At 50.5% G+C, this 11225-nt stretch overlaps 2 protein-coding genes across 2 annotated transcripts in view; one reads left to right on the forward strand and one right to left on the reverse strand.

The window, feature by feature from the left end:
* PGAM5 (phosphoglycerate mutase family member 5) overlaps positions 1 to 7348 on the forward strand; it is an 8160-nt gene extending 812 nt beyond the window's left edge. The window contains exons 3-7 of the mRNA XM_010852528.1: positions 2152 to 2378; positions 4019 to 4144; positions 4231 to 4319; positions 4442 to 4575; positions 6285 to 7348. Of these exons, the coding sequence (XP_010850830.1) occupies positions 2152 to 2378; positions 4019 to 4144; positions 4231 to 4319; positions 4442 to 4575; positions 6285 to 6435 (727 nt within the window). The 3' untranslated portion in view covers positions 6436 to 7348. The remainder of the gene's footprint in view (positions 1 to 2151; positions 2379 to 4018; positions 4145 to 4230; positions 4320 to 4441; positions 4576 to 6284) is intronic.
* Positions 7349 to 8684: 1336 nt separating this feature from the next.
* The window catches only part of ANKLE2 (ankyrin repeat and LEM domain containing 2), a 24097-nt gene continuing 21556 nt past the window's right edge, over positions 8685 to 11225 (reverse strand). Inside the window, exons 12-13 of the mRNA XM_010852455.1 lie at positions 10920 to 11051; positions 8685 to 10595 (exon numbers count right to left, since the gene is read on the reverse strand). Coding sequence (XP_010850757.1) covers positions 10373 to 10595; positions 10920 to 11051 — 355 coding nt within the window. The 3' untranslated portion in view covers positions 8685 to 10372. The remainder of the gene's footprint in view (positions 10596 to 10919; positions 11052 to 11225) is intronic.

The following is an 11225-nucleotide window of genomic DNA, read 5'->3' on the forward strand; positions in this document are numbered from 1 at the left end:
TTGCGTGCTGGTTTCTCTTTCGGTTCTCGCCGCGAGGCTGGCTGCGGACATGAGGCTTCCCTCGACCACTCTTCTGAGCGCCAGTTTCCTTGTCTGCCCAGGGGGTTGTTTTGACGAAGGAGTACCGGGATGCCCGGAGTGGTCGTTTTCAGTCCTAAACGGAGGGGTTGGACCTTAATAGGGCTCTCGTCCTTGTTTCTGTCTCTCAACTCATGAATATTCAGATTGGGTGACGGCATGCTAATCCCATATTTGGGATACTGCCGAGAGGGTCAGGTGGAGGTGGGTTCTGGAAGGGGCCTCTGCGAGGAGGCCGCGCAGGGCCAGGGCCAGCTGACATACTGAGTAGGAGCATGAGGCCCAGGGGTCCCAGGCACCCCGGCCGCGCGCTGTCAGTATGTTTATAGAGCACTTGGAAATAGTGGGTTCTGTGATCAGGAAGCAGTTTTTAGCCTTGCTTAATGTTAACTTAAATTTAAAAACCAAAGCAGTGCAGATCTTAAAATATTGTATTGAAACGATAGTATTTTTGATATGCTGGAGTGAATAAAGTGAGTTACTGAAATTTTTCCTGTTTCTTGCTACTCTGTAAATGTGGCTACTTGGAAATTTTAAATAACATACGTTGCCGGTGTTCTCTTTCTATTGGATGGCACTGCTCTGGGTTGTGGGATGGTTTACCCAGTCCCAGCTCTTTCCTACTTAACACTTTGAGTGTGGGGCACAGAACTAATGTTTATTGTTAGCCTCATTGTATAGAGAAGAGGTATTCTTTTTAACCTTTAGTTTTTAAAGATAAATTCATTTAAAAATAGTCTTCTATTTACAGAAAAGTTGCAAAGACAATAGAGTTCCTATTTTGTTAGAGTTCCACACCTAACTTCCTCTGTTGTTAACACCTTACCCTCACATAGGGTATTTGTTACAATCAGTGAACCGGTGTAGGTACAATATTATTAACTGATGTCCATACTTTATTGAGATTTCCTCAGTTTTTACTTGTAGTCCATTGTCTCTCCCAGGATCCTAAATGACAATCAGGCTTTGACAGTTTTTCAGACTTAACTTGTGATGACCTTGACAGTTCTGAAGAGTGCTGATCAGGTATTTTGTAGAATGTCCTTCAGTTGGGATTTGTCTGTTTTTCTCATGATTAGGCTGGGGTCATGTCCCTTTTAAACATCAGTACAATCTTCTTAATTTCTTGTGCCTTTCCAAAGAAACGGTCACTCTGAGGTTAAAGGACTTACTTGAGGGAGAGCCAGACTTCAGCTTTGTTTGAGGCTGATATGCTATATTTGCTTGCCAAGTCTAGATTTATGAGGGAGTAAGGAAAGTGGTATCCTGCATCTGTGCCTGTGGTACCAGAGGTCTTCTCTGGCTAAGCCCCAGCTCCCCCATGACTGCCAGTGTGGCATCTCAGTCTGGTTATGTTACGGTACCCCAGGTTCACATGGCCCAAGCAGAACCCTCAAATTCACCATGACTTCCCTCAAAACCTGTTCTTCCAGCACTGTCTTAGCAGAGTACATTCTTTCCCAGCTCTGCCAGTCTCACAGACATTTAACTTCTATTGACTTCTGGTCCATGAGCTAACAGAGCCTGTCTTCACCAGACATCGTTTCTCAGCATCTTTGCTACTGCTGCGCCCTCCCAGCCACAACCCCCGCCATCAGCCCTTTCCCAGCACTCAGCAGGGCCAACCAGGGGGATTCCCGTGATACTGGGAACATTCTTCTCCCTGTCTGGTGTGATGGCCACTGTCCCACTTGCTGCTGAGCTTTGAAAATGTGCTTTGTGTGACTGAGGAAATGGGAGTTTTAATTGTACTTAATATTTATGATTTTGAGTGTAAGCAGCCACACGGTCAGTGGCTGCTAAGGGGCAACACAGCATCCCTGTCAGCGAGGCCGCCCTGTGGGCATGTCCCACCTGCCCTCCCACAGCCACTCCTTCCTCCTATCTGTGTCACTGGTCCCCTTGCTGTGACTGTCTGTCTCCTCACAAGGACATGAACAGCACAGAGGCTTTGCTTATCTGTCTGTCCAGATAAGCCGCCCAGGGCAGGCCTAGCACCAAGAACAGAGGACGTTGGCTCCTCCCCTACACCTCCCAACACAGGAAGCCCCTCTGTCAGAAAGACTAGGGGTGACTTGAGAGCAGGGGCACAGAGGACGCCGTCTTGTGTTTCAACATCAGGAGAGAACCACTGTCCCTGGTCAACCTGCGGAAGAGGAACCTAGAGACTGGAGAAGAGGAGCTGACGTCCAGGCTGGACCACTGCAAGGCCAAGGCCACACGGCACATCTTCCTCATCAGGCACTCGCAGTACCACGTGGATGCCTCCCTGGAGAAGGACCGCACGCTGACGCCCCTGGGTATGTGGCTGGGCTGTCTGCTGATCCGCTAGGCAGGCCTCCTTGGACCTGTGTCAGGTGTTCTTGGCCCAGATGTGAGCTTTGTCATTAATAGTAATAATCAGCTTAATCTGACTCAGACTTCGAAAATGCTCTCAACCTTTTTATTTAAATAAGTTTTTAAAAATTTATTCATTTTTGGCTGTGCTGGGTCTTTGTTGCTGTGAAGGCTTGTCTCTAGCTGTGGTGAGTGGGGGCTGCTCTGTACTTGTGTGCGGCCTTCTCTTTGCAGTGGCTTCTCTTGTGGAACACAGGCTCTAGGGCATGTGGGTTTCAGTTCTGGCACATGGGCTCAGTAGTTGTGGTTCCCGGGCTCTAGAGCACAGGCTCAGTAAGTTGTGGCACATGGGCTTAGTTCTTCCACAGCATGTGGGATCTTCCTGGATCAGGGATTGAACCCATATCTCCTGCATTGGCAGGCAGGTTCTTTGCCACTGAGCCACCCGGGAGGCCCCTCAACTTTAAGAATATTATGATGGATCCTGCCTGCAGGTGCTCTGTGGTGGCTCCGCCCGGTGCCCCATGACTTGACTTAGTTGCTGAAGAGCTTCAGAGGCTGCTTTATAAACGGTGGCATGTCTCAGGGCCCCACCCGGTAGCAGGTTCTTGCTACTGTGCATGGTGCTGCTGGGCACATCCTCCCACCTTGGTCTTTGTGTGCCTGTATCCACAGGAGAAGTCCCTCAGACAGGAAACGCAGGGTGTTTGGAGATGGAGCTTACATTTTTACAAATTTCTTTGTTGAGTGAGATAGTACCCTTTTGTGCGAAGGGTCTGGTGGCCTGTCCTCAGGCTCAAGATAGAAGTAAAGCTGCATCTGTGGTGTCACATGTCCAGCTGAAACTGACTCTCCAAGGGCGTTTCAGTTGGATTCTAAGATACATTTGAGGAAAAACATTTGTATTTGCACCCAGACCTTAGCAGTGCTGGTTGTCCGTCCTCACCTGTTGACATCTGTAGTGAGTGCACGTCTGGTCACTGGAGCATTAAAACCCAATCTTTGGATAAAGTTGAGTAAGAATAGTGTAATGGACCCAGAAATAGTAAACAGGACTCCACCCAAACTTCAGCCACGCTGAACCGTGGCTGGGTGTTTTGTTTTTTTTTTAAGATTTATTTATATATGGATGCTCTGGGTCTTCGTTGCTGTGTGTGGGCTTTTCTCTAGTTGTGAGCGGGGGCTATTCTTCATTACGGTGCATAGGCTTCTCATTGTAGTGGCTTCTCTTGTTGAGGAGCATGGGCTTGGTAGTTGTGGTGCACAGGCTTAGTTGCTTTGCAGCTGTGGGATCTTCCTGGACTAGGGATCAAACCCATGTCCCCTGCATTGGCAGGTGGATTCTTATCCACTGTGCCACCAGGGAAGTCCTTGAGGCCGTTGTTTTTGATGCTTTTTCTGTATGGGCCTGGAGGTAGCTGGTCTGTCTCACTGACTTTACCAGTTGAAAGCCTGACCTCTTCCTTAGGCCTAAGACCTGGGAGGGGCTGCCCATTTTGTCCCCCAGCCCTAATGGTCCTTGGTAAGGACTGAAGTATTTGTGAAGTAGAAACAAGCAGGAACTCCCACCACCTGTAATTCTCCAGTGTATTCCACCTTCAAGGTCGTGAGCAGGCTGAACTAACTGGTCTCCGACTTGCAAGCTTGGGGTTGAAGTTTAATAAAATCGTCCATTCCTCCATGACCCGTGCGGTAGAAACCACTGACATCATCAGCAAACACCTGCCGGGTGAGTGCCAGGCACCCTAGGTGCCCAGCAGCAGGGAGGGAGGGGTGGCTGCTCCTAAAGGGGCTGAGTCCTGTGCTTCTCTGCAGGAGTCTGCAAGGTCAGCACAGACCTGCTGAGGGAAGGCGCCCCCATCGAGCCCGACCCCCCCGTGTCTCACTGGAAGCCGGAGGCTGTGGTAAAAAAAACTCCCCCCGGGGCAGCCTCCTGTGGGGAGCAGCCTCCTCTCTGCCCTTGGGCTCCTGGTGGCAGCGGGGCCCACACTGCCTCCATACGCACGATTCCTTCTTCTGCCCCCAGCAGTATTATGAAGATGGAGCGCGGATCGAGGCCGCCTTCCGGAACTATATCCACCGGGCGGACGCCAAGCAGCAGGAGGACAGCTATGAGATCTTCATCTGCCACGCCAATGTCATTCGCTACATCGTGTGCCGGTGAGGGGTCCTGCCGGATGCCCTTGGCCCTACTTCCCCTCTTGCCAGCCACAGCGTGTCTCCTCCAGCTGGTGGTCTGGTAGAATGGCTTTCAGTCCAGTTTTCTCATGACTGTGTTTTTGGTGGGAATAGACCAGACCAAGTGCCCTGTGTTGGCAGTCTTTCCTGGGCAATGTTGTGGTTGCTTGGTTCAGGCGCATAGCTGGCTGCTCACACTGCAAAGTCACGTTTTATATGCCAACACCCCATTTCCCTGACATGCAGTGACTGGTTTAGCACCTGTCACTGGATCATGCTGCTGTGGTTACTCGATGTTTGCCTCATAGTTTCCTATTTCCCTTAGCTTATTAACTGGAAATTTTTTGTAATTATAGGCTCACGGACCTGTTTGTGCAGGATTATAACCTGTGAGCATGTTAGTCACTTCCCTACTCCAGCTGATCCAGGGTACGAAGTCGGGAGCTTCTCCAGGGGCTCCTGTCATTGGAGCCAGCCAACCACTTCCTTACGTCCTGGCCCCACCAAGTTCCAGGCCTTCGCAGTGATGCCTGCCCTGAGCCACATCCATGAGTCACGGAGGGCCTGGACCTGGAAAGGCCAGCAGGGTGCTCATGTATTTGACCAAATCCTACGTAGAGCAAGATGTGAAATAACTGTAACCCTGCCTCCCCCGGATCCATTAGAAGCTGTTTGGCAGGTGCTTCAGGAGCTCAGGGGATCCCCCTTCTCACATGGGCCCATTTGTCCAGATATCACACAGGGCTCCAGGCGAGAAGCGCCATGCTGGGAGAGCAGGTTCCAGGCCAGGTCGAGTGCTGCTGGGAGGAAGGGCTGGGCTGCAGGCTTGTAGCCTGAGCCTTTGTGCTGCTTTTTCCTGAGCTTTGACTTCTGGGCTGTGTAAAACACACATCTTTCCATATCCCAGGACAGCACTGACCGAGTATCACTGGGAGGCGAACCCAGTGCTGAAAATGGGCCAGAAATGACTGGTCTTAGAGCAGTGGTACCTGTGCTAAAGACAGGGTTGCTGGGAGCCAGGGCCTCTGCCCCAGGAAATGGGAGGGCGACCTGCCCCCTAACTCAGGACAGTTTTTTAAAGTGGTGAGTGTGACGTTGAGACTTTTAAAAAGCAGTGTGTGGGTAGTTATTCCTTTAAGTCGGTAAAACTCTTGACAGAGTAGTGGTGAGACAAGCCACGGGGCTGCCGCATGTCGACCCCAAAGTTCTAGGGCAGGAGGAGTGTCTGGTGACATGGACAGAGGCTGTAGTCCTGCTGGGCTCTTCGGCAAATACTAACTGTGCCTCAAAAGCACTTTTAAGAGCATGAAAACGCTCCAGGGGTCGTGGTTGCACCTGTTGCACCATTTGGCTGCCCTCTGCCCCCTTCTGGTTACACTGGGAAAGCAGGTTAAGTTGCATGCATTTATTAACCAGTGTGCTTGTGACTTACCTGCAGGCCTCGAGCGTGGTTGATCCCCATCTCAAAGGGACTGGACTCTCCCCTACCCCTTGTTGGACTGTTAGGTTGACATCCTCCTGGCAGCTCCTTTCTCTGAGAAACCCCATCTGAAAACAGGAGGGACTTACAGATGCTGGGTCCAGCCTCTGGAAGTCTGACCAGGGGCTTCTCATCTGGGGTGGGGGACCCTCAGCTTTGTTGAGACCTGGCCCACCTGGCCTGTTTCTAGCACATTCTTTCTTCTCCTCAGGGCGCTGCAGTTCCCACCAGAAGGCTGGCTCCGCCTTTCCCTCAACAACGGCAGCATTACCCACCTGGTGGTCCGGCCCGATGGCCGAGTGGCTCTCAGGGCCCTTGGGGACACAGGGTTCATGCCTCCTGACAAGATCTCCCGTTCCTGAGGGCCGCTTGGAGGCCCCGCGTCCTCCTTAGCCCCTAGCCGGCCTGGTGTGGGTGCCGCCAAGACCACAGCTTCCCCCGTGTCCCCCCCACAGGCTGCGCAGCGGGGACGGCCACCTCTAGGCAGCAGGAAGGCAAAAGGATCTACAGCACAGAGTTCTTAACTCACGGTCCAGGAAGGAAAAGGGAAGCACTTGGATCAGACCAGCTTCATCTCTTTCGCAGGGTGTCTGCCTCCCTCTCATCCAGGACGAGCCTGAGGGGTCCAAGCAGGCCTGTTTGAGGGACTGGATGAGGCCCCCCAGATGCTGTGACTGTGGGGACCAGGCAGACACGGCAGCAGGCTGTCTGCCAGCAGAGCCCGTCAGGCAGGAGGAAGAGGAGGAGGGCGCAGTGCTTTTTCCGTTTGTAACTTATTCTGCTTCGTATATTCGTTTCCTAAAACTCTTGTCACTTACATAAAGATTTTCCTCATCTGGTTCTTGCTTTGAAAAGCACTTTCTCACTCCAAAGTCACACCTCCCTGAAGCTGTGGGATCTGAACTTTTGTGTCGTGACGCCTTTCTGGATACACAGGAGGAGCACCTTGGCCGGTGAGGGAGGTGACTCAAGCTGCTGGCCTCGCCAGAGAGGCAGTGATGAATGCCTCAGGAGTGGCCCATTTCAGTAAAACGTCCAACTGACAGTTCAGTCCTTGTTTGCCTCTGGCTGGTAATCTTTCATGCTTATGGATTAAAATATTTAGTATGTCCTCCCAAATTTCTGTTATTTTAGGAGAAAGTACAGTTTTTATTAAGTGGTTATGAACATTTTCTGTAATCAGTGCAACTAATTGGAGTATTTGATGTTTCTGTCAATTTTGGAAATAACTACAAAATAAATTTTATTTTACTGGTTTTTCAAAGTACTAATTGTGAATGTTTTAAAACAAGAGGCCTGTGCATGACAAACAGCAGCCCCAACTAGCAAAGAAAGTCTCAGCAGAAAGGCCTTTTCCCCAGTATCTTGTGTACCCCGGGCTGAAGTTTTGCAGGGTATCTGCCCAAGAGGGGCCTCGGTGAGAGGCCCTGACCCAGGACAGGGAGCTTAAGTGGTTTTCTAAAAGTAACAACCGTGCACCAATCTGTAGAAATAGTTTTGACAAGTTAGCCAGGGGCTGTGCCAACGTCCAAAACCAGAAAAGTGCAAGGCAGCACCAGGTGTCTGGCCTCGGGTGCTGTGAGATCCCGTAGTCGAGCCCTGGGCACCCAGACCGTCAGCACCTGCAGGTCCTCCCTGTTTCCTTGGGTTTGTGTGGTCATATTGCTGTCCTGTCTGCAGACCTGTCTTTTCAGTGGCGTGTCCACCCTTTGCACCTGACTGCTGAGCAGGGCCAACGTTTCAGAAACAGGAAGTGAGCCCAGGAGCGGGAGAAAGGTGTCTTGATGGGGTCAGTTACAAGGGCCCAGGAAACCACCCTGAGGTGGGACATATGACCGAGAACTTACAAAATGTCAGGAAAGACATCCTAAATGTGACCAACATAAAAACCCACCCCAAGAGCCTGTGTGTCAGGAGGGATCCCAAACTGACAGCAGTGAGTGAGAATGAAAGTGGTTCTTACTGGCTGCATTGCTGTTTGTTCCAAAGTATCTCAAGACAGTTGAGGAAGGAACCCAAGGGCAGGTGTGACCCAGAGCTGCCTGCGGGTCTCCACACGGAATGAGAAACACGTGCCTCCGACTGCCTGAGCACACCTGGCTTGGGGATGGGATGGCGATGTGCCCAGTGACTGGCAACTGTACCCTACAAGACAGTCACCCTACAACCGTCCTCTCTGAGCTGTGAACGCTTCTGGAAACATCCAAAAACTACCCCAGAAGATCTGGCTGCACGTGTGGAGCCTGCTCTCCCCCAGGAGAGGGGACCCTCTGGAGCCCCCTGCACGGTAGCCCACGGCACAGCCACCACCCACCATGATGAGGTTCCCATCACCTCTTTCCAACCAAAGACATTACACACTGATTGTCAACATCACAGAAAAAGGCTTCCTGTTTCATGGGACGCTTAGGAAATATTTGCTAGTTTAACTGATGCCAAGCAAGGCTTTTCACAACTGTGTTAGGAATGAAAGGACCCCAGATAGCAAATAAACCACTCTCAGATTGATGTTCTGTTTAACCCAAACACTGCTTAAGAGTTTGCTAAAAAGGGCACTTTTCCTGGGCACAGTTGAGAGAGGTCTTTCTAAAAGCTTAGAATGATTACCACATGGTTTTAAAAATAATTTATTCCATTAAGTAGTTTTAAAAAGATGTAAAATTGCCACGGGACACATGATAATGCATTTAGTGGAATCAGGGCCAACTTATATAAACAAATGGAGAAATAATCAAAGGTCTAAACTTGAGAAAACAGGAACAGCAGTCTGCAAAGTTAGGGCACATCCCTACTTTAATTTCCGTCTGAATACTTATAACAATATACAGGATGGTATGGTCAAATTTTAGAGAAAACAGATCATCACTATGACTACATCTGTGTTCTGATTTATTTGAGGCTAGAGGTGTCTTTTAAAAACGCCATTTGGTTTGTAGAACAGAATGTATTTTTCTCTTATGTCTAGGTTGTCTGCTACACAAGTGAGAACACCCTGTGTAACAACCTTTTGAATTTTAAAACCTTAATCTCAGGTCCGATATTCCTGACCTATGTCTTGTTATTGTGTGAAAGAAATAAGCTCTTTTCTTTTTTTTTAACATAAGTTTCAATTCAGAATCTTTACAAATAAAAGACTCTCACTTATGTCTACCTCCTATCACTGTATAGTCTCAAAGAGTAGGTTCAGAAGAATCAAAGGGATTTACAAAGGCACTGGACAGCAGACGCATTGGTAGTTTTCACTTTTGATCAAACACTGGCAATGCCCCCAGAACCCTGCTGTGAGTGGTCACTGGTAACACGGGAGAAACAGCCCTCCCCTCGGCTGCAATGCCCTAGCCCTCCGGGATGCAGAGCTCTGTATGTGCAAACCCTCCAGCAGGTATGGCCCAGGGGGAGGGAAGACAAACCACACCGAAAGGACAGAACTGGGATCAGATATTTCCTCCAAAGCAAATCTTTTGTCTCTACTAAAACGTGATGCTCTTTCATAAAGCAATCCAACTGAAATGCATTCTAAAATACGAGGTACACCTCAAAACCAGGGAACAACATTCAGGTTACTTTATTACACTGCACTGGCAGCTACATAAGGTGCACTGTGAAAGGCCAAGTGCTGGTGAGAAAGGAACACCCTCCAAGGACCGCTGGTGAGTGAGTCCTGTGTGAGACTATTCACATGACTCCCAGCGGCTACCATTTCTCCTCTAGAAAAAAGCTAGTTTCATCTTCTGGTCACTCACTTAAATGTCTTCAGTGACTCCCAACTGTAAGTGTTGCTGCAACTGTCCGACACATGCAAGGCTCCTTTACTCCTGGATGCCCACCTTGTCAGTGTCTAATCAACGGTTGACTGGCAAAGCAGAGAGGATTTTTTGTCATGAACTAGAAAGTCAAAGACCCTTCCCAGAAAAGGCAGAGGTACAAACTTCACCTGTGTTTCAGGAAAAGAGCGGAAGGGAGCGCAGCACTGTCGAGGGAGCAGGGGGCACCCGGCCTCTCTGGTGCCCTCTTCCGTCACGTGTGCACCTGGGGCGGCTAACAGAGCCTGTGTAACCACACTGAGGGTTTTCAGAAAATCTGCAGCAGTTTGTATTCACCTTCTCTCTAAATAACAGAAAGCTAAATTTTATACAGAATATTTGCAATTTCTAAAATTATTTTACTCTCTAAATAAGGACTGATAAATTAATCAGAATATTATTTTGGCATGTGAAATTTCAGCAATAAACACAGTACTTTTCTTAACAAACAAAACAACAAAGAACAAACCAAGAACCCCAGCAGTGTGCATGGGCCCTACAAGGTGGCAAGCTGGGCCAGGCGCGCCATCCGGCGGAGGTGGCCCCCGTTGGCGGGGCTGTAGCGCCCGGGGCTGCCCAGGCCGGAGGCGTGAGGTGTGGAGCCAGGCTTCCCAGGGCTGCTGCCTGCAGGGCTGCTTCTCCCAGGGCTGCCGCTAGGAGGGCTACTGACGTCCAGGAGCTGAGACTTCAACTTCCCTTTCAGCGAGGGGCTGGACCAGCTGAGGAAACCAAGAACGGGCAGTCAGCATGGATGGCTGGATGGGGATCTGGGCCCCTGCCCCCGAGAGAGCACTGGCAGAGGTGCTGCAAGCCTGGGAGCTGTGAGCCCTGAAGACTGAGAGCTCATTACCATCCCCACACGAGTGGCATGTGACCCTGAGCAGGAACCTGGGCTACTTCCGTCCCGCACCCACTTGTCAGCAGCACCCTTCCCCTTTGTCACCCCCAGCCACACGTCAGGGGACTTCCCACCAGCTTGGCTAACGGATCTGTGTGAATTTCCCCACGAATCTAGCAACTCTGATCCCTGGGCCTGTGGGTACCTCTGTCTGTCCGAAGGCGAGTAGCAAAGGACAGCGCTCCTCCACCTGTGTACGGCCGGGTACTGGCGAGGGTCCACATCCGTGCACTCCAGGGCTGCCAGAACATCCCGATCCAGTTTTGACGGCTCTTCTCTAGAAGGCACGAGAAGAAGCAAGAACCTCCATGATTACACCCAGAAATCCAGCACCACTGAGTCCATTACCAGCACCGCAGGCACTAGCTGCAGGCTGCAATCCAGTTTGGGGGTGGGGGTGAGGGTGGGACTAGCATGGGCGGGGATGGCAGAGGGAACGTGCTACCCACAG

Source organism: Bison bison, unplaced genomic scaffold (genome assembly GCF_000754665.1).
Source record: "Bison bison bison isolate TAMUID 2011002044 unplaced genomic scaffold, Bison_UMD1.0 scf7180017864312, whole genome shotgun sequence".
Lineage (NCBI taxonomy): Eukaryota > Metazoa > Chordata > Mammalia > Artiodactyla > Bovidae > Bison > Bison bison.